The sequence below is a fragment of the Lineus longissimus genome, chromosome 12 (assembly GCF_910592395.1).
Source record: "Lineus longissimus chromosome 12, tnLinLong1.2, whole genome shotgun sequence".
NCBI lineage: Eukaryota > Metazoa > Nemertea > Pilidiophora > Heteronemertea > Lineidae > Lineus > Lineus longissimus.
The window spans coordinates 1,607,131-1,635,027 of record NC_088319.1 but is presented as its reverse complement, the minus strand read 5'-3'; the positions used below and the strand labels follow the sequence as shown (position 1 = coordinate 1,635,027).

Genomic DNA, 27,897 nt, shown 5'->3' with positions numbered 1-27,897 from the left:
AGGAGGATAGTACCCAAACTTGACACCATGCACCGCCACTGGTAGTATCACACTGATGCTGATCTCTGATAATGATTTTCGCCAGTGTTACGAGGCGGTTTTGGACATGGCTTGTGAATTTCAGGCAGGCAGATGGCTACACCCAGTTCTAATATATGTGACTCGCTCTACCAAAACTAGGCGCTTGTCGCATCTGAACTCGACAGGTTGATACGGACTTGTTGTTCATTTCCCTATTGTAGACCTTTTGTGAAATGTGACCAAATCAGTTTGTAATAGATTTCAAAAAAGGTCTACAATAGGGAAATGAACAACAAGTCCGTATCAACCTGTCAAGTTCAGATGCGACAAGCGCCTAGTTTTGGTAGAGCGGGTCACATATTGTTTATTGCAGTTGAATGATTTTTCAATGATCCTGTTTGATGAAGTTGCCGTCCTGCTCGAAGCCATTTTTGTATGAAAAACACATCCCACATCCAAGTTGACCTTTTAACAAACTGCAACTTGGACCGATGTTCTTTTTTCAAAGGAACTAACAAATCCAGTCCATTACCAGTGGAACTAATATTACAATAAATAACTGTAAACATGGAAATATTCGCTGTTTCATGAACGTGCAACTTTGGCATAGTTTTAACTTAGTGTTTGACGAGCATGGAGCAGTCATTTCAATCACATGTAGACTTCTATTTTCGTTGCAATATCTTTTTCCGCGATAATCTGTAAATGCGAAATAAATGTCGCACGAATATTTCTAAGTTTACAGCATACAAACCAGTGAATTATTGAAACATTGAAATACAAAACTTCTATGACGATTTCTTTGAGAAAATTGTCTTTCAAGCGATTATGACAACACAGCGATCAAGTTTTACAAACTATGTCGATAAAATCTTTACAAAAAAATCAATCAAGAACGCACAATAATCTTTATCAAATACAATTTGAATATCTCAGCTACAAACTTCTACCATTTCAAAAAAAATTACTAGTCGGAAGTGCTACATCTAGTCAGGTGGTGACTATCGACTATGTCAAGACAGTTTTTGATATCCCGGTGCAAGATTCCTCCATGAATATATACAAACAGAATTTCTTTCTCACCAGATTCAAACCCTTTCTTCTAGAGACATAGACATGAAATTTTCACAGATGAATAAATGATATATAAACTATAAGACTCGCACCAAAAGTTCCTTATGTCTTCGTAAATGGGAGAGTTTGCTATACGTCGGACGCAACATCGAACATTGCTGTTTTCTGCAAGCGACAAACTTGGGAATGGAAAAAAGCCGACAGTCACAACCAAACACCTAGTTGACCATTTTAAACCACCCACAAAATACTAAATCGTGAATGTTAGATAACTGATATGGTGCTACGTTAACTTGTACCAATTTGCCAATAAAAAATTTCAATTTGCCAATCAATCAAAATATTTTAATTTGCCAAACAAAATATTTTAATTTGCCAATCAAATTATTTCCATTTGCCAATCAAATTTTTGCCAATCAATCAAAAAAATTCAATTTGCCAATCAAAATATTTCATTTTGCCAATCAATCAAAATATTTTAATTTGCCAATCAAATTATTTCAATTTGCCAATCAAATTATTTCAATTTGCCAATCAAATTATCTCAATTTGCCAATCAATCAAAATATTTTAATTTGCCAATCAAAATATTTTAATTTGCCAATCAAAATATTTTAATTTGCCAATCAAATTATTTCAATTTGCCAATCTGGATGTTTTGATTCATTTCTGCATGAACTGACATCGAAATGTTTCGGTGCTGCGACTTTTACAACGTACACTTTTGTGTTGGATGGAAAATAAACAGTTTTCCCAGAAGCATTCTAATATAAGACCAGTTTGTTATTAAGCTAGGAAAAACAACAACAAAGGTTCAAGTATTTATTCGATTTTACTAAAAAAAAAACACCACCAATAAAAAACCAACATGTCACATCACACAACGATTGATGTTGACAAAAAATGATCACTTTTTATAAAAAGTTCTGTGTAAAATTTTTGATAAATTCAAGCTCACGCCTGAGCTGGAGAAATGGTCCACATCATCTGGTTGTTTTGCCCCCAAGCCCTTCATCATTCAGCCTTCCACACCCCATGAATCTATGGTCTGATTTGATTCAAAATCATTGTATTTGCTGTATTCCCAGTGATATATTTAACCCCAAGGGTTAGACACACATCCCTGTTGTCCGATTTTATTTTGTGACAGACTGAAAGTCAGATTCAGGAACTGTCAGATTTTGAACAGCCATTGATATTATTTACATCATTTTGATTTTCAAAGTCACTTTTTGACAAACTTCTTAACAGTTTTTCTCCCCACCTTAATGGTATCAAGTTGCCACACTAAGAAAGACCACTTTGCAGTTCATTTGCAATGTTCAACTTGGGATTTTTGTTGCATCTTGTCCGAGGAGGCCGACCAACCTAGGGACTAGGGACAAAAAGACTTGGGGCCAAAACAACCGCAACACTACTGTCCAATACACGACATATCCTATCATGACAGCAGGTTTGGATGACGATCATTTTCAACCTCGTCCCAATGATTCTTCATGAATATTTACAGACCGAAGGACGAGGTTCCAATAATGAGTCACAAGGATGCTCTACACATTTTGGAAAACTACCACTCAGAGCTACTTTTTATTCCACGGAACATATATTTCTTTGCTATACACATTTCCTCACAGCCAGGATCAGTGATGTTGCCATTCTGCATATATTTTCGTTGGTCTAGCGGGAATATTACTCTGTCCTGAAAAAGACATATAGACATCATCAATGTTTCAAAACCAAACTCGCAAATTACCCATGAAGCGGGTATGTTGAAATTGACCAGGCCTTTCAAATGTAGCTAAACGGATGTTTAATTTTAATCCGACTGTATTAAGTAACATTGTATGTAGGGCAACTAAAAAGGGTCTTGGGTATTTGAAACTCATTTGCTCATAATTCAGTTGGTTCCTATACAAAAATGTTATTTGTTTCAAGATTCAATGCTAATTCAACGAACCAGGTAATCATCACTTTCAGGGGAAATGATCAAAAATGAATTTGTCATGGACTGGCTGAAAGTTGCAACGCAAAGGTCAGGGTGCACTCAAGATAACATTTGACCACTACATGGTCATAACGTCATAATTCATAGAAGTCGCATGCTTTTTGAATGTCATAATTTTCACCACCCCACCCTCTTACTTCTTCATTTCTCCATCTGTACGTTTTTCCTCAGCTCGCTTCTTCTTCAGCACAGTTTTCCTCAGGTAGATGTAGACTAACGGCCAAGAATAGAACCATATATGTCCGATGTAGAAAATACTTCTATACACCTAGAAATACAAAATGCTCAATGTTACCCTTTTTACGGCAGACGATGTGCACAGCACGTCATCGCACATGTCATCCGAGGTGCGGATGACGTGCACAGTAAGTCATGTATTAAAAAAACATAAATTTACACCATTGGATCGAGTCTCTTTAAACATGTTACATCCACTGATCCATTAGTTTTTTGTTGTCTTTTTTATCAGTTTGGTTCCAATACTATAGATGGCGATACACAAGTTAAAATTGAAGGTTGACTGTGTGAAGCAGAAGACCGGCCCCGGGCCTACCTGCCTCCCTGTTTCCAATACCACGCAATCACAACCCCTTAGGTTTGGCTGCGGTCCTACCCTTACAAAATTTCATAATAAACAGAACATAAATATGTACAAATGGAATTTTGAGATTCCTCTTGAACTGATAGAAAGAACTAAAGCAAACGAACTGAAAATAACATAAAAGTTCATTGATATGTGATGTTACTTTCACAGACGGGAATTGAACCAACCAAGCTGGGAATATACCCATAAAACATGCATAACGGTATAGGGAAGGGTTATTTTATAAAAGTAACTGAACCTGATAGACAATTTTAACAGCATACCATAAAGTATTATGGGAGGGATTGAGCAAATTTTAACTCTAGATCCACCAGAATAGTAAGATTAAAATGCCGGGTTATGGCTGATTATCACCTTGGCAAATCACTCGTTTTCCTAAGTTTTTAACCTGCAATCACATAAATGTTAAATGCTATCTAGTATAGTAATGGGTCAGTGGATACCAGGTAGTATTTCAACTTCACTACGACGTACCGATCATATCGTGACGTATGCAGCGATAGCCAAAAATAACTTTCTCATCATGTATCGACACAATGCATTTGAATGCATTCCAGTGCATGGCATTTAGCCATCAGTGTCAAATAAGCCACAAGGCAAGCGCAGTGTGACTGAGAACATTATTACGAGATGATGCGCACTGCAAACAGACTGTCCCCCCAAAAAGTGCTTCAGTTGCATACATACACATCGGGATAGACACCCCCTACCCCCCCCCCCTGTACACACCTTGTACACTCTGGCCCACCCCCCCCCCCCCTCCCCTTGGTGTGTGAATACTTTATGGACAGCCCAAATTGTCAATGCAACAAATGAAACATCACTTAACATCTTGGAACATCCAACAATGAGTGGTCAATTCTGGAATTGCGACTGCAAGTTAAAAACTTGTGTAATCAGTTACGGCTTGCCAGGATAGTTTATAAATATAAGGGTTAGTATTAGTTAAGAACACAAACATCATCAGCAAAGACGAGGATTCCTCAAAGCACTCATTTTGTGTGAAGCTCGTCAATGTACCCTTCACATGTCGTAATCTGACCATAAAACAAGTGCTTTGCAAAATTCCACGCTATTACTCGATTACTCGTTAACTAGTTAGAAGCAACCAACCTCACCCTTGAGAATCTGGTCCCCATCAGACCAAGAATGTTACCTTCTTCTTATCCCGAGACAGGCCTCCTCGACAAGTTGGAGCACCTGCCTGATGCCCGACAAGCTGGGGAACCGATTCTCCAGGACGACCTTAGCCTAATTAGTAATTAACGCGTCTACCACTTACCAACCCCCACTTTCTATATTTTAGAAGACAGAAACTAATTAGTGGGTATCCGCAGATTAATAAGTTGTAGAATTTCCTAGCAATGGTTATCCCTGGTTTCAAGAACGTGTTGTTACTTATATTGGTCAATAGGGGGACGTCGCGGACTATCGTTTCGAACTGAAAAATACGACATTGATTATAATAATAGGTGTTGCGAGGTTGTTGAGAGGGTGTGACTTTTTGTGCGTCTGCTCTTGTGATTGAGGCTAGGGGTGTCCCAACACTACTGATTGCAGAAAGACAAAATTGAAAATTTTGATTTCGAAATTTAAAAAAAAACAACATGTTGCGTCCCCTACACTATCGACTGGCCTGAATGGGCGTGATTTTTTATCATAGTTTGTTCACATGTCTATAGAGGGTGCTATTGGAACACTTTGAAAATGCCCATGCCATCAACCAATTGACTTAAGTGCTGAGTCAGCAATAATACATCCATGCTGCTCATCAAAATTTTCAATTTCAACTTTTACAATCAAATAGTATTGGAACAGACCCGGCCAAAAAGGACGCGATGTCACATGACCCCAAAACCTCTCCTGGCGACACCTATGAACAGTATACAACACTACGTCCACTTACCACACCCCATTTCCTATATTTTAGCAGGCAAAAACTAACTAACGGGTACCCCAGTATAAACATTTGGTACAATTTCCGCAAGGCAAACTGGGCTGGTTTCAGTGGTTTGTTGTCAGCGATACTGGACAGGATTGGAATATCTCGCACTATGGAAGCAAACTGGAACGAAAGCATATAAAGTCATGCACACTACATGCAATAAGCCTGTGGAATATACAGTCCCTATCAAAAGAGACATCCCTAAATTTGTGCATGTTATGCACACTATACAAGCAACCTACGCAAATCCATACGCAGAGGTTGCAGGAATGTTTAATCCACGATGATCCACGTAACTTTTGAGCAGGGCACAAATTACGCCACCTTTCGGGCAGGAGGATTATCAGAACAAGTATGCGTGCACAAGAGCGTAGACTGTGCACAGCTTTCGTGAAGCGGAAGGTATGTCAATTGTGACTGGGACTGTATAAGTGTACTTTTCATGTGTCGGTATAAATCGCACCTCCACAGGTCAGATGGGATGTCAAGCGAACTCAAGTAGTTTGGGATCTGATCATGACTTTTTAATTGGCAGACAGTTAAACGTCAACGACTGTGTCCGTGGCTGGCTGGAGCCTGGCCGGGCTGGAAGAGCCTTTGTCAGTGTGTCCCAGTGTTACCTGATAGTGTCTGACTCCTCAGAAACATGCAAACCCCTGGACAAAGGCCTCGATGAGCCGTCTCAAATATCTGGTAGGCCACCATGTGCAAGGAGGACATGGACCTGGTATTCAAACCATACGTTATCACCAATGCTGGCATGAACTTAGCTTGACGTTATCTCCTTCAGTTAAGAACTAAGGCTAACGCCACAGTAAGTAACACTAGCGTAAGTCACAAAGCCTGCTTTGAACAACCCGGGCTGTGTAGCAATGCTATCACAGTAGCCTTCTTTGGGCAGTGTACCGAAGAAGTCATTGGCAGGAAACTTGTACCAGGAAAATAACATCTGATCAAAAATGTTTCTGTGTCTAAAACGATAAGATGATGAACCTTTTCGGATACTTACATCACGTTCGAATTTGATGACGACAAACTCGAATAGGAAACAGTTATAGTAACCAGAGTGAATCCCGTGCCAGATGGCGAGGTACGCCAATGCACCAATTTGCGATAGCTGACGATTGTTGAGGAAGCGCAATCGTTTATAAACATACCTGAAATGGGATACAAGAGTCTTCGATTTTCTTAAGGAAAAGAAAAATGATAATTTTTCTCTCACCGTAAACTAAAACCAAACGCCAAACTATAGGCACACAAACATGTACAGTGGAACCTCCCTTAGCGGACACCTCTCTGTAAAGGACAACCTCTCTATTAAGGACACTAGTTTTGACCACAAATTGGTTGTTTCCATTCAATTTGACCTCTCTAATCAGGACACCTCTCTATTATGAACATCACTTGTCAGTCACGAGGGTGTCCTTGATAGAGATGTTCTACTGTACACACAAAATGGGCCTAAACTTTTCAAATTGCCTCCCTCCCATTGTTACGTACCGGTACATAAGAAATTCTGGACAATTTTCAGCGCAGAGAATCAAGATGGATGACAAACAGACTGGACTGCAAGAAAGACCAGCGACCTGATCCACTCTGCTGATTGGTGCCGAACTGTCCAATAGTACAGTGTTGCCCCAATGGCCGCATGACTGTGGAACGCGATGATGATTAAGACCAGGGACCTGGTCCACCCTACTGATTGGTGCCGAACTGTCCAATAGTACAGTGTTACCCCAATGTCCACATGACTGTGGAACATAATATCGATGATGATTAAGGCCAGGGACCTGATCCACTCTGCTGATTGGTGCCGAACTGTCCAATAGTACAGTGTTGCCCCAATGGCCGCATGACTGTGGAACGCGATGATGATTTTTGGCAAATTTAGACACATTTAACACGTTTAGACAAGCATCTCGATAAAATGCCAGGCCAGCACGAAGGATTGTAAATTACTAAGGGCCTGGATAGCTCTTGGATTGGTTTCTTACTTACTGTGACACCCAAACGTTTGTGTTCAAGTTGAAGCTCGTGACCATAGCTGATCCCGACTGCGCCAATTCGAACTTGCGGATTTTGATATTCGCGCACGCATCCCATAAATCGTTGCCGTTTTCATCCTTCCCGTTGTACGAGAGGCCAATCATCATACAGCTGCCCTCCTGTAATAAAAGCAGGTGAGATCAGTAAGCTGGGTTGACGATCTATCATCCGCGTACAGGACACTGCTGACTCGGGAAACACGTTCACAGAATAGGGTTACGAGAATCTACTGGATGTGAATGAGGAGCTTGAGGGCAGGCTCCAGCTTGAGACGTGCTCCCTAATGAAGAACAGAGAGGAATACTGGCCAAAGGACACTACCCTGACCACAAAGCTCTGGGGCTCTGTGGCTTCAGACCTGCTCCCTAAAGAAGAATAGAGAGGAATACTGGCCAAAGGACACCACCCTGACCGCAGAGGTCTGTGGCAGAAATCTCTGGGAGAGCTGAATTTGTTACCGAAAATGGACTGACTGCAGTTGTTGATATACTTACTGAAATGAGCCAACACGCCACATACTTATAGAGTGTGACTTTGCCCCATATGGCAATGTAGAGGAGTTTACCAAGAAACGATATGTCCTGCAAGTAAGAGAAAATAAATTATAACTTTTGACTGTAACCGTGGACCAAGCATAGTAGTATAATAGTTCTATTTACATTTAACATTCAGGGAAATTCGACTTATTTGTCCACATTATCTTAAACTTGGAACAATGAGCTACGTTTTCCAACATCAAAGATGGGCAAAATCACTTTAGTGGCCTAGTAATGTCCCTCCCTAGATTCTAAACCACCCATGGTAAAGGGTTAACAAGCTAAGTATAGTGACATTATCATTAAAGAGATCCAGTTGTGGCACGAGTCTTTATTTAGACTAACTGAACGTGGTAAAAATAACTAAATTGGTGATTACTTCTTATGCAGCTCATTGGCTACATAATCAACTATCTGTGGGGAACTCGAAACTGCTAACATTTATCAATGGAAGCTTATTCCCGCCTCAGGTTTTAACCGGGCCGTTCAAAACTCCCCATTTTTGTAAGCGTTTTGCTATAGGTTACCTTTAAGGATGGCTTCGCTATCAAACTCATTCTATCATTTTTAGTGGGTTTTTAGTTGCCGCACAATGTTTCCTGAACAGGGTGAAAAGTTCAGATTGGGTTTTTAACAGCAGAAATAAGAGTTTATTCACTTTTTTTTTCAAAAGTGTAAAATTCTTTTGGCACCAACAACATTTTTTTCCCCTTGAAATATGCTTCCGACACATGTCAACATATGTGCAAATGTCATTTTACGCCACAGAGATCAGTAATAATGCGCACATTTAGCTGGGTCATCCTTTAATGAGCAGGCGTCACCAGAATGACAGGTGACACCTGCTGGTCTTAAAGGATGACATCACAACGACTGGCGCATGTTGATCTACTGAAGTCCATTAGTTAATGTTTTGTTTGAATTGAATGGGCTCTGCGGTGCGAATTGGAAGCAATTCCTAAAGACCCTATGCAGTTATCTCAGAAAAAAAATCGTTTCTCTGGGGTGTTTTGGGGTAAAAGTGCATTTTGCACCACCAACATGCTAAGGCCTACATTCTACATTTGTGACCCACCACGGCAAAATGAGTCGCATGTCGCACAGAAGATGAGCCTAAAATGACACCAGGACAAAATAGAAGAAATTGATACACTCAGATTTCCCAAAAGGCAGACAATAGTGAAATGAACAACCAGTCCGTCTCAACCTGTCAAGCTCTGAGCGACATGCGACTCATCTTGCCATGGCGGGTCACATTTTCTCGGCAGGTGAAAATGAACCTTCTCAATTCTGGTTTATAAGTCCAGCATTAGACTCGGCCTGATGAACATGTGGACAATAGGGCCTGCAATAGGGCTCCATTCAGAAACTCACTCTCTTCTGTTTATGAGTACAGCACAGATCAGTAAGCTAGACTCGGCCTGATGAACATGTGGACAATAGGGCCTGCAATAGGGCTCCATTCAGAAACTCACTCTCTTCTGTGTATGAGTACAGCACAGATCAGTAAGCTAGACTCGGCCTGATGAACATGTGGACAATAGGGCCTGCAATAGGGCTCCATTCAGAAACTCACTCTCTTCTGTTTATGAGTACAGCACAGATCAGTAAGCTAGACTCGGCCTGACGAATATATGGACAATAGGGCTCCATTCAGAAGCTCGCATATGACTTGATGATGTAAACAATTGCTTCGATACCCACTGAGGTGTGGTAAGGGCATTGTATTGCCCGTAAACAGTTTCCTTTCATTCTAGCAGTGAAGGTTGTAAACTTCTCACAAGTATAATTTCATGCACCAGCACCTACCACTGCCCCCCACAACATTTGAAGTTTCATCGCAAAATCCAATACGCACCATATCCAATATTTTGGGGTTACCCATACCCTGGTAATGCCCATTCAATGACCTGTCTGTCTTCCAAATTTCAGAGCATTTAGGCCAATTGAAAAACTCTAATGAAAGAAAATCTCAAATATTTTCCTGATGCATTTTCAGTTCCAAACTTCGAAGCCATTTTTTCTCAAAAAGACAACAAGAGGCCCAAGGGCCTGGCGCTCAGCTGAGTTAATATCATTAATATCTTCCCGGTGTTTAGTTCATTTTGCATGAAAATGGCATGCTCCATGGTATTTGATATCCTTTTGCGTTCACTACGGTACCAATGTTTTTGGTTGACATAATTATGCCACTGTTCATTCCTCAATCCTGACCATAATTCGGGTGAAATCATTGTATGAAAATATTTACCGAAACATGAAGTTTATGCCATGAATGAGGATACTCATTGTCATAGCCTCGTTAACAAGTACGAAGTATTTTCCTGCGAATATTCAAAACTGCTTGGCTCCTTGCCAGTTAAATAACTTGTGACCATACACAAAATAGAAAACTTTGATGGAAATTGTAAATCATTTTTTTAACTATCAGGGGAAACAAGCTGATGATGATCAAATAAATCATTCATGAGAAATCGTTTTGTTGCTGAAGCTTGCATGACGAAGTTAATGCTAAACCACTGCGCCACCGTAGTTTTCTATTTAGACCAGCGATGACGTCATTTCTGACGGTTCCCTACGTTGTCCAATGAGCGCTTTTTAAAATGTGCCATTTGGTATTTTTTCAGCGCTGCCAGTTGCCGAACAGAATGCCGTAGCTCCCTCAATTTCCAATCAATTTTTATGGGAGTGACATTATTGCATTGCTTAGAATGTCTACTTTTTACTCATGAAAGAATCGTAGAACTAAAACTTAATAGGCGAACAGAATCATGCCGATTCACTGCACATACTGTGGGAATTCTCCACTTCAAAATACATTGGCGATGTCATCGCGAACAGAGCATGCACTTCCGATATCGTTTTCACAGAAATGTGGCCAAATTTTCAAGAACTAATTTCTGAAAGTAGTCCCTAAACACCTTATGACTACCTGAAACGAACTAGTGATAATATCGCCTACCAGACTACTTTTTAAGCAGAAAATTGGGTACTTGAGTGTCATTGAGCTCCAAGATTATTGCACATGGAGTAAACAACATGCCGCCATTTTGTCTCCGCTTCGGTATTTCGTACGCCGCTTATAATGCGCCTTCTCAATTAAAACCAACATAATAAGGCCTTACATCGTTGATTGAATAGGAACACCACACAAAACATAATAAAGTGGGGGTACAATCGATTACGAAGCTGAAGTGAACAGTGATTTATTCCTGGAGCTGCTGCTTTTGTTGTGTAGGCCTAGCTGCCATGTTTTGAGAACTGGCAAATAGGAGACTTCATTGATGGCTGACGTCATCGGGCGGGAATTTGAATCGGCAGAAATAATCAAAAGGCAGGTAGCGCCCTCTCCTGTTAAAATTTTGAACTTTTTCTCAATAAAATAGATTTTCAAGAATTTTATCTTAATATTAGAGCATATTTTGACTAATTCTGCTGCTCCTAGGCCGATATAGGCCAGTTTCCTTCATGCACTCTCGCTCGCAGGAAGTAGGTCGAATGGCGACAAATTTTGTTTTGAAAGTAGAGTTTGACCATAAGTATCCAGAAATGCAAAATTGAAGTCTCTAGGTCTTACGGTTACAAAATGTGCACCATGGGTTTAACGGATGGACGGATGGATGGATGGATGGATGGATGGACAGACGGACGCCACTGAACAACTTATTTGACAAGCTCGGCTGACTTAGTCAGCTGAGCTAAAAATGGATACGTCTTGTTTTGGGATGAAACTCCTTGTTTAAACATGTAAGTTGGACAGAAGAACAATTTGATAGAATTAAAGATGAAATAAAAGGAACCAGTCCTGCCAACCCTAAAAATGTCCAAATAGCGTTTATTTGAACCGGATTTTAGAATATTTTCAGCCACTTTTTTTTCTAATTTGGAGTTATTATCTGATATCTAATGCAGTTTCCTTTGCAAAATCCAGTAGTCAAGGGATATTTTTTTCATTTCCGTTGGTCAAAAAGAGTATCAATACTTCGATGTGTACTCGTTGGCAGGTCTGTAGGGAGGATGATTGAAGAAAGAACGCAAAATGGAGAAAAACATGTGAACTGAATTTGAAAGGTCCCATAAAACTTTGCCCAAAAAGTGCCAACTTTGCCACCCGTTTTTAAATATCCGCCAAAAGACAGATAAGTTGTATTGTTAATTGTATTATCAAAAAGTGTTTCCGAGATGAAAGGAATTTTGTCAAAATTCTTTATTGATAATTTCCCTTATAGTGTCTTCAGGCCAAGCATCAACAAATGTCATAAAATTTTCAGCATATATGTCAAATGGCCTGCTTTTTCCTTTCTCGGCACTAAGTTTTCATTTGATGACTTAAACGTAACCTGGCACTAGTAGGAGTCTTTAGCTTAACCCATCCAGCAATGCATCTCGCAAAAAAAGATTATACATGTAGAATATTAAAATAAACGTGTTATATGTGACCCGTCACAGCAAAACCAGGCGCATGTCGCTCTGAGCTTGGCAGGTTGAGACGGCCTGTTTGTTCATTTCTCTATTGCCTGCCTTTTGTGAAATCGGACAACATCAATTTCTTCCATTATCTCCTGGTGTCATTCAGGCTCATCTTCTGTGCGACATGCGACTGGTTTTGCTGTGACGGGTAACATATGTGTTAAAAACACAAATAAAGTGCAACACTCACATTAAACTCATCGGTGATCATGTACTGCTCATCGAAGTAGATTCCAAGGACCTGGTAGATGGCTATGTACAAGACACCCACGGAAAGTCGTTTAGCCCCGGGTATCACACTACAAAAAACACAAGCACTACCATTGAGATCATGCCAAACAGTTAGAAAGAAACGTTAAAATTGCTACCGTAAACCGCAAAAATTTTCTCGGGCGATTTATTTTTGCGGCTTTGAAAACGTGATTTGCAAAAATAGAAATCGCAAAATTCAATTTTTTTATCAGAAAAAACCTGGAAATTGCGTCAAAATTATTTTTTTTATTTTTTCTGGAATTTTAGCAAGTCGTTAAAAAAAGGCAGGAAAATATGGCGTTTTACAGTAATGCAGCAACTGCCCCGAGTCCAACCAATGATGCTTTCCCTGACTATTTTGAACCGCTTTAGGACCAACTGACATGTTTAGATAGAATGGTGCCTGATACGTTTTAAAAGGAACTGAATCATTTTTTCAAAGGATATCGTTCTTCAGAAATCATTATAAGATAACAGAGTAGGCAATGGAAGTCACTTTACTGTGCCTTGGGGACCAAAATAGAAGAGAAAATTTCATCAATTTGTATCCAAAGATGCTGATGTGCTCCCAAAGAGATAGATGGTTATTTTTGTGCGGGAAAAAACGGTAATTTTTTTTTAATAATTTGCCAATTTTATTTTTGCGGAATAACTTGGATTTGCGAAAATAAAAATTGCCAAGTATTCATCTCATTGCCATTGGAGAGACCGAAAGAAATTTCAAGATCTGCCAAAAAAATGTTCATAAATTTTTGCATCACCATAGTGAAGAGGCAAGATTCGGCAGTTTATACCATCATGTGGGCCAAAAACCTTATCCTAGAACATTCCAATGTGTAAATATCAACTATCACTATCATTTTCATAGAAATTATAATGTAAACGCTACAAAGTTTCAAATTTCAATTGTTAATTTCAAATTAATTCTAGGAGAGTGTGCTGAAAACAGATGTTTCAACTATAAAAATTAAATTCAGCTGGCTAGAAAAACCTGAACTTGCGCGCAATTCAGCTTTTCAAAACTTTTCAGGTGTATTTGACTTGGGACAGAAGTTACACACACCACTGCTCATTATTCACCGAAAGGTGTTTTTTTTCGGTTTTTTTTTATTCAACAAACAGAGACAAAGACCACACCTGCTCACCCCTCAAACGAAAAATGGTCACTTCCAACTCAAATGGCAGCTCTCACTTCTCATTCGAGGGGTGCCAGATAGCCACAAGGAGCACTTGCGAAATAGACACAGGACTGCACTCAGAAGAAATTCACAAAAGACGACTGGAAAGGCATTCTCAATGTTGTGTTATTTTTTGCATCACTCACTAAGAACTCGTCTGTTTCCATGAATTCTTTTGTGAAGTATAACAGGCCTATTTGGTAAATCGCGATATAACATAACCCCGCCAACATGCGGATAGTCGCGAGGCCAACGCTGAAAAAAACCAATCAAGAACGGGGATAGAAACGATGTAAGCAAAATACAACTCGGCCTAACTGCAGAATAGCCGGGATAGTAGTAGCTCTGTACATTATGTACACTCTGTCCCTCTGTACATTATGTACCCTCTGTCCCTCTGTACATTATGCACACGCTGTCCCTCTGTACATTATGCACACGCTGTCCCTCTGTACATTATGCACACGCTGTCCCTCTGTACATTATGCACACTCTGTCCCTCTGTACATTATGCACACTCTGTCCCTCTGTACATTATGTACACTCTGTCCCTCTGTACATTATGTACACATTCCTATCATTTAGCACAGAGTGTCCCGGCTATTCTGCAGTTGCTCCTAAAACTCTAGAAGAACCTCTCTAATAAGGACACCCTTTGGTACAGACAAATGCTATACCTCATAGAGAGGTGTAGCAACTATATAGGTCAAATTGTATAGTAATGGACCCATTTGGGATCCTAACCACTGTCCCTAATAGAGGTATCCACTAGGAGAGGTTTCACTGTACATATTTAGTAACAGAGGGATGCGATGGAGAACGAAATCTTAAAATTTGTGAAAATTGCCCATTTTTCCAGCAAAAATATCTCTAAAATTCATATTTTCGGTCTGATTTTGAAAATTGAAAATTCTCCAGAGAGCTGGGGCATAGCTTTTTCTAATTCTGCAAATTAAATCATTTTCAGGAGGGAAAATATGAAACTCCTTCAAAAATCCTACATATCACATCTGGAGACAGAAAAATATGATACAGACAAAATGAAACCTGTATTTCTGTCACCAAAATTCACTGCCAAGAGAGTTCAGTCCAATCAAGAGTGCCTATTTTCAAAATGTACACAACATTTACATAACTCTCGTCTAATATCAACTCAAATAGTCTGATTCTTGAACAAATAAAATCCGAAAGCACTAAGTCACAACTAAAAGTTCTGTCTGGGAGATTTAAAGGCAGAGACAACTCTGAATAAATTCACTATTTATCTGCAACTAGTTTTTACCATGAACTCTATGGAAAGTGTCTGAACTTACCATGCAGGCAAACTGCCTGTAACTGTGTCCGCAAATGCACCGCTAACAAAGTCCTGGTACCGCCTCATGGGAAGCTGAAAACATGATTAGCATTGCGTTAGCAACGTTACGTTTCAGTTCATGACCCGACTAGCATCAAGAGTCGTTTCTAGGTCAACCATGTCAGGACGTATTTCCAATTAAAAAATGTTGCCCTAGTCTGAGACGACATCGGAGATGAGTTGGCAATTTTGATTATTTTCAATAAATATATGGAATCATAAAAATTAGCTCTGGATGAACACTCATTTCTTCCAAACTCCTATCTTATACCAGGCGCCTTGCCAAAAAGGCAGTTTGTACCCTAGCTGGTGCTAACCAACTGGCCACATCAAAAGAGATACCAACAGCGCTCGAACTCTCGGCATTCCTTTCACGGGGCGGACGCCTTAAACACTTCGACTCGGCTACCAGGACACATGGCTGTATCCATGACACTTCTATGCCACTTTCTGGTCTTGCATGGTGGCTGGCCTCCCAAGATTGCTGCCCAAAATATTTTGCTGATGGGAACCACAGCTGCACTCAACAGTTCCTCAGAACCGCAGATGAAAACTTGGGCGACTGTGTTGTAGTAAAATGCCCTCAGACGGGCAACTGGACCATATATTACACGTATTAAAGCTGATTGGGGCTGGTTGCAGGGTCAAATGATTACCTGGGGTCCCACTAGGAAGGCACAGGGGAAGTACATGTGTGCAAACACCTCAAATATGGAAGGCATCGTGCGTAACGCTGTCTTCTTCTGATCAGCGGAAAGCGTTTCCTGAAATCAGAGAACAACAAACCATACAATGACTGATGAGAGGAGCGTGGTGGTCAAAGGAATGGATATCATACTGGTTGTCTCACCAAACCCCGCAAGGGCGGATCTAAAATGCAGACCAAAACCGAGGGAGCGACCAAAAATGGCAAAATGGCGGCTCTACCCAAGCGGTGTTTGCTGAGTCAACCAATACCTCCCAAGCGGTGTTTGGTGACATAACCAATACTGACAAAGTGGTGTTTGGTGACATAACCAATACCGAGAAAGTGGTGTTTGGTGACATTAACCAATACCGACAAAGTGGTGTTTGGTGACATTAACCAATACAGACAAAGTGGTGTTTGGTGACATATAAACCAATACAGACAAAGTGGTGTTTGGTGACATAACCAATACCGACAAAGTGGTTTTTGGTGACATAACCAATACCGAGAAAGTGGTGTTTGGTGACATAACCAATACCGAGAAAGTGGTGTTTGGTGACATAACCAATACCGAGAAAGTGGTGTTTGGTGACATAACCAATACCGACAAAGTGCTGTTTGGTGACATAACCAATACCGACAGTGTCAGTGAGGTATCAATTTCTATTCTAAAACGCCTTGAAAAAGTTAAAGTAAATGAAATGTGATTTGGTCATGTTTGACTGCTTTTTGACCTCTTCCATATTTTGCAACAACCCAAGCAGTTCTGGTTGCCTCATCGTAAATGGTATCGTTTTCCATGATGACATCATCTGCACGCCCTCTTCTTACTTCAATCCCGCCCCCAAAGTACCCTGTACCTGTTTTTTTGTGCCATCGTAGACGTCGAAGGCAAGTCCCGTTAGCCTGAGCGTGAGCACACAGTGAGGCGTGGTCCATTTGATATCATAGTTTTGGGAAGATGTATAATAATACGCTATAACGAGGTAGCCCTGAAAACAACAACATTGGATTGAGTCAATTTAAAACTTGTCAATGCTTATACTCAACTGACTGCTTTCTGCAATCTGTTGTGACGTCAGAGAGGTCACAGGAAGTTGTACCATGGAGGGCTACCAAGAGGATTTGGGGTCGAAGGCCCCTTATAGGGACGAATTAAGCCCTTCACGACACAACCTCCTGTGAAGAGGTGATGGCTTTGGCAAGAGCTCCCCCCTCAAATATCCTTTAATACAGCATTGCGTTTCTTCAAGATGAAAATAGAGAAGGGCACAGTAGGCCTACTCTGCCCCTGTAGAGTGCTCCGTGCCCTTTTTCAAAACAGCTATGCGTTTTCTATCACAGAAGAGTGCGAACTCTGCCCCTTTTATCAGTTCATCCTGCCATTTTCTTTCCTTATTCCAAAATCCCTGCCTTTCCAAATTTCAGGAAGGAACACCAGCACATAGGAGCAGCGTGTTCAACTTACTGTTGACAGGCAAATTTTTGTGGACGTCGTACAGCAACCATCCGTGCGGAAACTTGATAAAATGCTGGTTGGTCCGACACGCTCAAATCGAAAGCCAGGAAAAAACTCGAATTATACTTACAATGTTGAAAACAAATGAAAATATGACACTGGGTAGATTACCACCAACAACCAGCAGCACCAGGTAAATGATCAAAACGTTCGCTAGTCCAAACACGATCTCAGAACCTGCAACGAATCGGAAAGAAGAATATATCTCGATGTATCCCGATCTCGATGGCCAAGTGGTTAAGCGTCCGCCTCGTGAACGGAAGGTCGAAGGTTCGAGGCCCGCTGGTGACCTCTTACCGATGCGGCCAGTTGGTTAGCCACCAGCTATAGGGTACAAACTGCCTTCTCGCCAGACGACTGCCATTAGAGACAGGAGTTTGGAAGTAAAGAGTGTCTCATGAGCCAAAGCTTGCTGGCCCTTTCACTAGGGCTGACACTATAATAAACAAACTTTACTGCATTGAAGTTAGAGCTGAACTTCAATAACGACATTATAAGCTCTCTATGAGCAATATTGGGCGATTGTATGTAATACATGTATTGTAAGTAGGAGGAAACCAGAGACCCGGAGGAAACCTCTGCCATCGAAGAGAGTTGCCCTCTCTAGTCTAACACACGAGGGTACCAGGGCCGACCTGGAATTGAACCTGGGACCTCTGAGGTGACAGGTGCTGAGGTTCCCACGGTGCCACACCGACATCCCTCATTATATCTTCTTCTTCTTCTTCAATATTCAGAATTTAGATCCAACCTTAAAAAATCATTACAGTGTTGTTTGTTGCATCTCATTCTGTGTTTGTGAGCAGGCACCTGATTTCAATTTCACGCCTAATTGGCTGGGCCCCCCCAACTTTGGTAGCTGGGCCTGATTTAAGATTCTTCTTCTCTTACATGGTAAATGTCTTGCCATCCTAAGTTAACGAGCGACATCTAACAAGGATTTATTACATCTATCAGCAAGGTAGTGAGCACATTAGACGAGAATGCATTTTTCTTCATTCAGCAGAGGATGACTGCTATAAAGAGCTAAGAGCACAAGATCTGCTATTCCATGCAGCACTTGCCCAAATTCTTCGAAAAATAAATGAAATGGCCAGGGCCATTGTGCTCACCTCATGTGGAGGAAAGATGGATAAAGAGCATGGTATTGTGTCATGTAGTGTGAGGTTTGATGTAGGTCCAAGCAATTACAATTTCCCCAAAATGGCCAATTTACAGTACATTTGACCTCTGTGACCTTGAAAAGTAGGTCAAATCAAAGAAGACCCTGGTGACACATTGAATGGTTGTTAGAATTAGATGTACCTATGATATAAAATTGGTGCCAATCGGGCAAGTCATTACTAGGAATAATGGCATTTTGAAGAATTTAGGATTTGGCCCCCTCCCTGGAGGCCAAACGGCAAATCAGATCGCACCAAACTTCGGTACCTGAGATCACCTGACCAAGGGGTACATGTGTACTTAATTTGTGATCAATAGTCATTGCAGTTAAGAAACGTGCCATAGTTACGGCCTGACGGCGAATTTATGCCATTTGACCTCTGTGACCTTGATAAGAAGGTCAAATTAAAAACCTGTGTGACATATACTGTATGGTTGTTAGATGTACCCATGATATCAAATTGGTGGCAATCGGGCAAGAAGTTAAGGAATAATCACATTTTTAAGGTTTTTGGATTTTGCCCCCTGGTGGTCAAGTGGTGAATCATATTGGACCAAACTTCAGTCCCTGAGATCACCTGACTAAGGGGTAAATGTGTACCAAATTTGGTATCAATAGTCATTGCAGTTTAGAAACGTGCCATCGTGTTACATCCTAACGGCCAATTTACACCATTTGACCTCTGTGACCTTGAAAAGGAGGTCAAATCAAAAACCCGGAGGATATATGATGCACCTTTGCTAGAAGTACCTACCATATTTTTTTCAAAATTTCCCGACTACTATTAAGGGAGATATTGCATATTTTCACTTTTAACGTTTGGCCCCCTGGTGGCCAAACCATGAAACGAATCGGACCGAAACTTGGTCTCCAAGGTGTCATTACATAAGGGTACATGTGTACCAAGTTTCAACTCAATAGCTCTAACAGTTACGAAACGTGCCCTGCTAATGGACGACGGACGACGACGACGACGACGACGACGACGACGACGACGACGACGACGACGACGGACGACGGACGCCACGGTATGGGATAAGCTCACCTCTGCTAAGAGGTGAGCTAAAAAGATAAATGAGTCTCTTATGAGGGCTGTTCCATGGTGGTCCTTGCTCACAGCGCTCCCTCCCCAAAAGCTCTCACAAACAGCCATGTCTTTATAGCTCGTTTGAATTGTTCAGTGTCCTCAGAGTCTCGAATGTGACATGGAAGAGTGTTCCATAACCGCGGTCCATAGCTTTTGAAACTGCGGTCACCAAATGACGTTTTGGTCCTCGGAACCTCTAGTTCTATGAAGGAAGTGGACCGGGTCCTGCGAGCAGCAAGTTTTCTAGAAATGAGGTCCATCAGATACTGGGGAGCTGCACCTTGCAGGCACTTGTGCACCTGAAGCAACACCTTAAAGTCAATCCTTTCTGCTACAGGCAACCAATGAAGCTTGATCGAAGGCCTACTTTTCTCAAATCGAAGAAATCCCAGAAAACATCAAGATCAAGGAAGCCTATGGATAATGGATCATTCAAGAAACGCCTCTGGTCAAGATATTGCTGTGAACAGCCGTGCCCCCCCCCCCCCTCCTTCCCTATGGCAAAAACTATGGATAAATTCATGCGTCGTACTCACCAAAATTGAAGTAACTCAGTCCTAACCCAAAGAAGATGAAATATAGATGTTGGGTTAACGGTGACTTTCCAAACAGAGTGTATCTGTGGATTAGAGAAACTGGGTATGCTGAAAAACAAAAAAGAAAGATTGTTATGGGACTACATTATGTCATTGTTTGCACTCTAGCAGAGAGGTTGACCTGCTTGACCCCGGGTGTCCTTAGTAGAGAGGTTCTACAGTACTGATACACTTTCAAACAGTGGAATCTACGTAAAAGTACACCTCTCTTATTATTAAGGACAACCTCTCTATTAAGGACACTAGTTTTGGATTCAAATTGATCGTTTCCATTCAATATGACCTCTGTAATCCGGACACCTTTTTATCGAGGACAGCACTAGATGTTAGTTCAAAGGGTGTCCTTGACCAAGAGGTTCTATTTGATTTGACCCCTTTAATCAGGACACCTCTCTATTAAAGACAGCCTTTGTCGGTCCTCAGGCCAAGGGTGTCCTAAACCAAGAGGTTCTACTTGATTAGACCCCTGTAATCAGTACACCTCTCCTTTAAGGACAGCACTATGTCAGTCCCAAGGGTGTCCTTAGTAGAGAGGTTTCTCTGTACTGATCAGCATGGAGCTAACACACTCAGGTCCCCCTTCACTGCGGGACAGACCATAACAATTCTTTCTTTATCAAGGAGTCGTACTCCCACATGAGATTAGACTGCCGAAATTAGATTAGACTGCCGAATTCATGCATATAAAATCTTCAATAATCCACAATGTGATAATTAACTTTGGTTGCCATGGATACAAAACTCACTCATCCTACAAATGCGCTATGTTGAAGTTGATGTGTGTTTCCTACTTGTCACGGTTTATGGGCTGATTTATGAATTTCATTATTTTTATGCATGGTTGAAAAAACAACCTGTAAAATCTTGTACCTTTTGTCAGGGCAATTTCTTCCCCAGAACACAGACATTTCACAGTTAAGTCCCTGATGGTGGCCAATCATCGATGAATATAACCTTTCCTGAAATGGGGCGCTGAGTGTCCGAAATAGTGATAAGGGGAAACTAGGCCTTATGGTGGAGGGACAAAGAAGATAGTCATGGTTGACCAACACACTTGAATGCCTTTAATGACGGACAAGGGGGAAAAAGTTAGTTCCAATGCAAGCCACCAATTTCGGGAAGCATGTATACCATCACAAGGTACAGGCCACAAGTCTCACAAACCTGGTCCCTCGTAACTTTTAATTTGGGTGAATGCATTTCTTTTACTGTACCCTCAATTTTTCCTTGCCAGAGTTGGATTGTAATTTTTGCCCCTCTTCTTGGAGTGGGACAGTTGTCATTTTACTCAATGGAAATGAGCCTTTTTTACATTAGAAATTGTACTACATTACAATACAAATGCAACATCGCCAATTTTTAGACCATTATAAAATTGCAGTCAATGAGGCAGACAAATGGCTCGCGAGATGTTTTTCAACAATGCTATAAAAACGATCTCGACATTCGTTCCAGGTAAACCCCGAGAGGCCTGGAGTTATTGTGTAAATTTGAAATACACGTAAGCCTTGGGGGGGGGGGGTTGAAAATCAATGAAACGACACTATCAGTGAAAGATCACAGTCGACTGCATAACGTATCAATCACAGCATCAAACCTCTCCTCATTCACACAAAATTTAATTATAGGATGAATCTGATTGCCTGGGGACTCAACACAGAGAGACAATGAGCAGACTGTGTCCACAGCTGGCTTCTACCGAACAATCTTCCAGACAAGCTGTTGACTGAACAGGGGGTGGAAAATGATAATTACAGCCTTACATGTACATGTACATGTGCCATCTGGGCACGAATAGCACTAAGTTAGCAAGTACATAAGTCGTACTTCCACCTATCAAATCCCCGTGTCTTTTGCGCTTACACCCATGAATTGCCGTGTCTAAATAGACCCGTGTGTCAAATCCCCGTGTCTGTTAGCCCCATCGAGCTCGATGGGGCTAATCGGGGGCTAATTTAGACCCGTGTTCAACACGGGTTTTTTGATAGGTGGAATCTGAATAGACACGGCAATTGCAAGTTCTAAGATCCGGCGACAGATGGCACGGTGTAGTTGCCACGGTATTGCGCATGCGAAATCCCCCTCCGACGGGAAAGAAACACAGGAGAGCTCCCTACCTACAGCACACCTGTCGCCGGGGCTATTAACCATTATCCAACACCACTGATAGGTGTAAGTGCCCCGCGGGTTTTTTGACACACGGCGAAGACACGGTTCTTGAAAAAACACGGGGTTTTATGATAGGTGGAACTACGACTATAGTGGCACCTCCCTTAGTGGACACCTCCCTTAACCGGACCTTAACCTCTCTTATAAGGACACCAATTTTGGTCCCGGAATGGCGTTTTCAACACAGTTTGACCTCTTGTAATCAGCACAACTCCTTATTCAAAAGGACAACTAAAACTACCAAAACGGTGTCCTTAATACTAGGTTCTATTGTATTTTGGACACAATCTTTGACTCGAGACAGTACAGTCATTATTCAGGTTGAGTCAACACACAAGTGCCACTGATATCTTTTTGCAAAAAACAAATAGATTACACGTGATGTAAGACTAGCAAGAACAGACTACAGACGATCATAATTTATCAAAATATTGCTATTGGTTTTCTTCACCTCATTAATAAAACTGTCTATTTGTTTTGTAAGCTTGCATGTCAGTATCTAGTGGAACCTTGATATAGCGAACAGCTCTCTTTACACATTATGCTCCCTACTCAGGTCTTTTTGGTCGTTTTCATTGAATTATACCTCTGTGAACAGAATAACTCTACTCAGGCAGTTGTATGTTTTCATTGAATTATACGTCTGTGAACAGAATAACTCTACTCAGGCAGTTGTCAAGGGGGTCCGTACATAGACAAAAGTTTCTGTCATTAATTCTACGACAGCAATGAATTTGATAATCATCACAGATCCTACCATGGCCATGGGCCCCATACCATGGTATTGGTAGGATCAGTGATGATTATCAGATCCATCTCAGTCACAGATCCTACCATGGCCATGGGCCCCATACCATGGTAGGATCAGTGATGATTATCAGATCCATCTCAGTCACAGATCCTACCATGGCCATGGGCCCCGTACCATGGTAGGATCTGTGATGATTATCAGATCCATCTCAGTCACAGATCCTACCATGGCCATGGGCCCCGTACCATGGTAGGATCTGTCATGATTATCAGATCCATCTCAGTCACAGATCCTACCATGGCCATGGGCCCCATACCATGGTAGGATCTGTCATGATTATCAGATCCATCTCAGTCACAGATCCATCTCTGACACAGATCCTACCATGGCCATGGGCCCCGTACCATGGTAGGATCTGTGATGATTATCAGATCCATCTCAGTCACAGATCCATCTCTGACACAGATCCTACCATGGCCATGGGCCCCATACCATGGTAAGCCATGCATTGTAATCTCACTAAAGACTGTATGGAAAAACAGGACTTCTGATTGCTGTCCCAAATAGCTTCAACATGTTATCAAAACAGTATGGATACTATTATTACTATTCAAGCACATGGACACAAAAAAAATGTGTCTCTATATTTTTGATAGTAAATGTGATAACAGCACATACTATTGTCCCAGAAGATTTAGTAGACCTACAGGTAGTACGACTTGTATCAGAATTAGGGCACTTGCATTGTAATCATTCATAACACTCATTCACTTGGAAATCATAATAATAACACTTTACAGCTAATCTGCCAAGCATAACCAAACATCAAGAATTAGTAAAACCTCTATAAGTGGACAAATCAATCTCTGACAAGGCCATTAGAAGCAAATTGACGCAAACCAAGAATTGCTGACTCTGTAACCGAGTCTGAGATGGTGTGATCTAAATTTCATGATAATGCAACCTCATCAGTCAGTGTGGAGCCTTGGTCAATCTCAGCCCAGAGGGACGTTAAAGGGAGACTAGTATATCATCATATCATATCATTACCGGCGTCGTAACCCTATTGGATTTTGCCGGAGGTATGGAGTCCACTATAGGCTACTGTCCACCTATGTGGGATCTTTTACTTGCCCTGCATGGACACTTGGATACAAGGGACGACGGCTTTATCAATCTCATCCGACAGACCCTCAAGTATTTCATATGTTGTACTTGTGGTGAAGAGCCAGGAATTTTAGCTCCTTGAAAGCCATGCCGGTTCATCCAGATATACAATCCTGGGTTCTCCCTGGGATTGAACCTGAGCCCTTTTGCGTGGTAGCCAGTGTTAACCACTAGACTATGAAGCTCCTCAAATAGGCAAGAGTCAGGTTGGCTAAATAAAGTTACACTAAGTCGCCAATAGGGGTCTCTTCCATCTGGCAGTATATTGATAAACTATTCAGGCCTGTTTGACAAATATCTTTCACTGAATCGAACGCAACCAATTCTCCCAACTGTGCATACAATTCACCTGAGGACCACCAATTTGAAACTGACCTTAGCTCCTGCCTATAGTCCCCCTTTAAGAATGAATAGTGAGCACCATACTCCATGGTGTAGTGTTCTCTCTCAATAATTTGTATCTTATGCATTCCTATATGATTTTTAAAAGATTCTGTTCTAATTGAACATTGAAGTAATGGAAAATTGCCTGCCAATTAGTCATTTTACAACAAGTCAGTTTAGTTCACATTGCCTGACCTGAAATAAGACACTATAATTGGAGTTAAAGGAAACCTTTAGCAAAACGCTTACGAAAATGGGGAGTTTTGAATGGCCCGGTTAAAACCTAAGGCAGGAATAAGCTTCCATTGACAAATGTTAGCTGTTTCGAATTCCCCATAGGTAGGTGATTATGCAGCCAATGAGCTGCACAAGAAGTTGACCAATTAAGTTACTTTGCCATGTTAAGTTAGTCTAAACATTTGTACCAGGACAGGATCTCTTTAATTAACCAACCAGATTTGAAAGGCTGTTACTACAATGTAGTCTTAGTACTAAAGTCTGAGATGTAGGCCTACTTCATTGTCAAGTGCATATTTTTCTAAGAATAATAACAATGTAGATAAGAGGAGACTTTGACACACCGGAGGTCAGTGGCAGGTATCATGAAGGTAATTGACAATGGGTGGTTATGGAAGTACTGCTTCATTACACATTAAGTTGATTTCAACAATCATTTACTAGTAGTAGTATTTGTCCTACTATAGAAATATGGCGATCATCCTAAACTAAGGAACGAGTTTACAATTCCCATTCACGGTCGTCCCCAAGAAAGGACATCAACTGACAAAATAAGTGTTGCCATTATTCAAGAGCTTTATCATTAAATTTCAAGAGATTTATCGATTTCATGAATAAACAGCTTTTCAAAAATAAACAGCTGGCCTAAATCTCATGTGATTAGTTTCAGAAGAAGGGCAGCCTCAAACAAACACAGCTCACTGCCCCAATGATGTTCTCCAATTCGAAGAAGTTTGTTTTGGCCCTGACCAGTCATGCATTTCACCTTGAACAAAGGATCACAGTGTCTCTAGACATTGTCCGAAGTCGGCTTAGGCCTTCTGACTGATCTGAGTGTGCGCATTTCATTTGTTTTGGGGCTGATTCATCATCTTTGAAAAGGCCTATGTATCTACATGATGGCCTTTTCTCTCGTAAAAAATTACCTATAGTTCAGTGGAAAGTTGAAGTCTTTGCTGGGCAATGTCGGTTATTTCCCAAGCTGTCCTGGACAGGGCCGGACCAGGCAAAAAAGCACACACATGCACAGGCCCTTATCCGGAACGCGTACCTACCATCAGTACCTAAATGTAGGGCCAGGAAAACAAACCAACTTTACAATAGGTCTTTGCAGTCAAAGATGCTGGGTGAAATCTTATTCTTAGCATTCTGTGTGACGTCGTATGTTCTGTAAACATCTCGTCAAACTCACAGCAACTCGCACAACTCTACGTCAACGTCAACACAGACTCTGACCGAGACAGACACAGACAGACAGCATTGACAGAACAATCAATACTATTACTAGGCCTACCCAAGATTCTTAACTTGTTCTTCGTTTTCTAGACCTGGTCTTATAATCTTCTACAACTGGGGTGTGACTGAAGGGCGCTAACAAGGCTGGGAAAGAAATCAAATACGACTTCGAGAAGAAGATAGAAAATCAATCGCGCACTTGACTTCCGTCTTCCCTCATGAATGAAGTTGTATCGACAAAATTTTGGGTAGCCTGATGTGTAATACTGATGATGCAAGGAAAAGGAGAACAGTTTGAGTTAGTTCGCTCTGTCATGCCTGGAGTCGGTGTGTACGTACGTTGTTATACACGGGGTTTTACACAGTACAACAAACCTGGTCCTGTGCATGTGACGTGTACACATTATGTACATGATTACGCTAGCCTGTACATTATGTATTGCAATTTTTTCCAACAACAAATCTGCCCGAAATATTTCCACTGCAGAAAAGCAACACAGAAGATGAATTCGAAAAATTTCAACGCCGACTGAATCTTTATGTAATACTGTTTAATTTTTACCTAACAAGAGCGAAATTAGAAGCCGGAGAGCGTTTTCATTAGTCCCCAAACCCACAGCCAGGGAAGATATCCAACTCTGCTCGACGGACGCCATTATTGTCGAAATGCATGTTGATTACAACCTGAGCCCATGTTTACATAGGAAGCCCTGTACATGATATGTATATCGTAGTACATTTTAAGCCCCCCGAAAGCGAGGTCGTTACACAGAATTAAAGCTGACGGGTCAAATGAAAACCCACCTATCCGTACATGCACCACGGCCACGTCATCTACCAGTGACCACAGACAGTAAAATGAAACGGTGAACTTTTTGAAGATTACACATCAAGTAAAGATTTTTTTCATTGGAGCCCAACTGTGAGGGGGGGCGGGGGGGGGGGGGTCTTGACGTCGCCAATCAAATTGGCGAAGTCAAGGGTCACCGAGGAGAAAAGCGGATGACAAATATCACGATCTTGTTTTTAATATCTTTATTGGACAATAAATTATTAGAGTTGAATTTACAACTTTTTCTGGGGGTTTCTACAGCCGGGGATAGAATGTCCGGGAAGCATTCTATCACTCACTTTAATTTGGAGCTATTGGCGGTCATGGCATCTAGTACAGAACCATTTATAGCATAATCCGACAGAATACAATAGGCCCGGACACTTTTCCAGGGGGAAATTTTCTGCTTTTTACACCAGAGTTTTCCCCGACTCCCCTGAAGTATCGGCGATCTGTGACCTGATCATCCTGATAATGTTGATGTGATTGTGACAGCGAAAGTGGTGCGACAACACACTTGGTCCTGATTGTTCTTCAAAGGAACTGCTTGTTGCCGACAAAGTCAAGACACTTACTAGGCG

General features: G+C 41.3%; 1 protein-coding gene across 2 annotated transcripts; it reads right to left on the bottom strand.

The window, feature by feature from the left end:
- Nucleotides 1–260: 260 nt before the first annotated feature.
- LOC135497172 (lysophospholipid acyltransferase 5-like) lies at nucleotides 261–27,140 on the bottom strand. 2 transcript variants are annotated; one of them, XM_064786919.1, is made up of 13 exons: nucleotides 27,047–27,140; nucleotides 20,481–20,588; nucleotides 17,763–17,869; nucleotides 17,034–17,165; nucleotides 16,142–16,249; nucleotides 15,445–15,518; nucleotides 12,892–13,000; nucleotides 8,190–8,276; nucleotides 7,648–7,814; nucleotides 6,659–6,806; nucleotides 4,987–5,145; nucleotides 3,238–3,368; nucleotides 261–2,794 (listed from the first exon to the last, which is right to left on the bottom strand). In XM_064786919.1, exons 1-13 carry the CDS (start codon nucleotides 27,138–27,140, stop codon nucleotides 2,785–2,787), a joined length of 1,434 nt encoding a protein of 477 aa, XP_064642989.1. In that variant the 3' UTR covers nucleotides 261–2,784. The 2 variants fall into 2 exon arrangements, with proteins under 2 accessions (XP_064642989.1, XP_064642988.1); XM_064786918.1 differs by lacking the exon at nucleotides 4,987–5,145 and adding an exon at nucleotides 5,611–5,769 and having other exon boundaries at nucleotides 263–2,794.
- Between the last annotated feature and the right edge of the window lie 757 nt (nucleotides 27,141–27,897).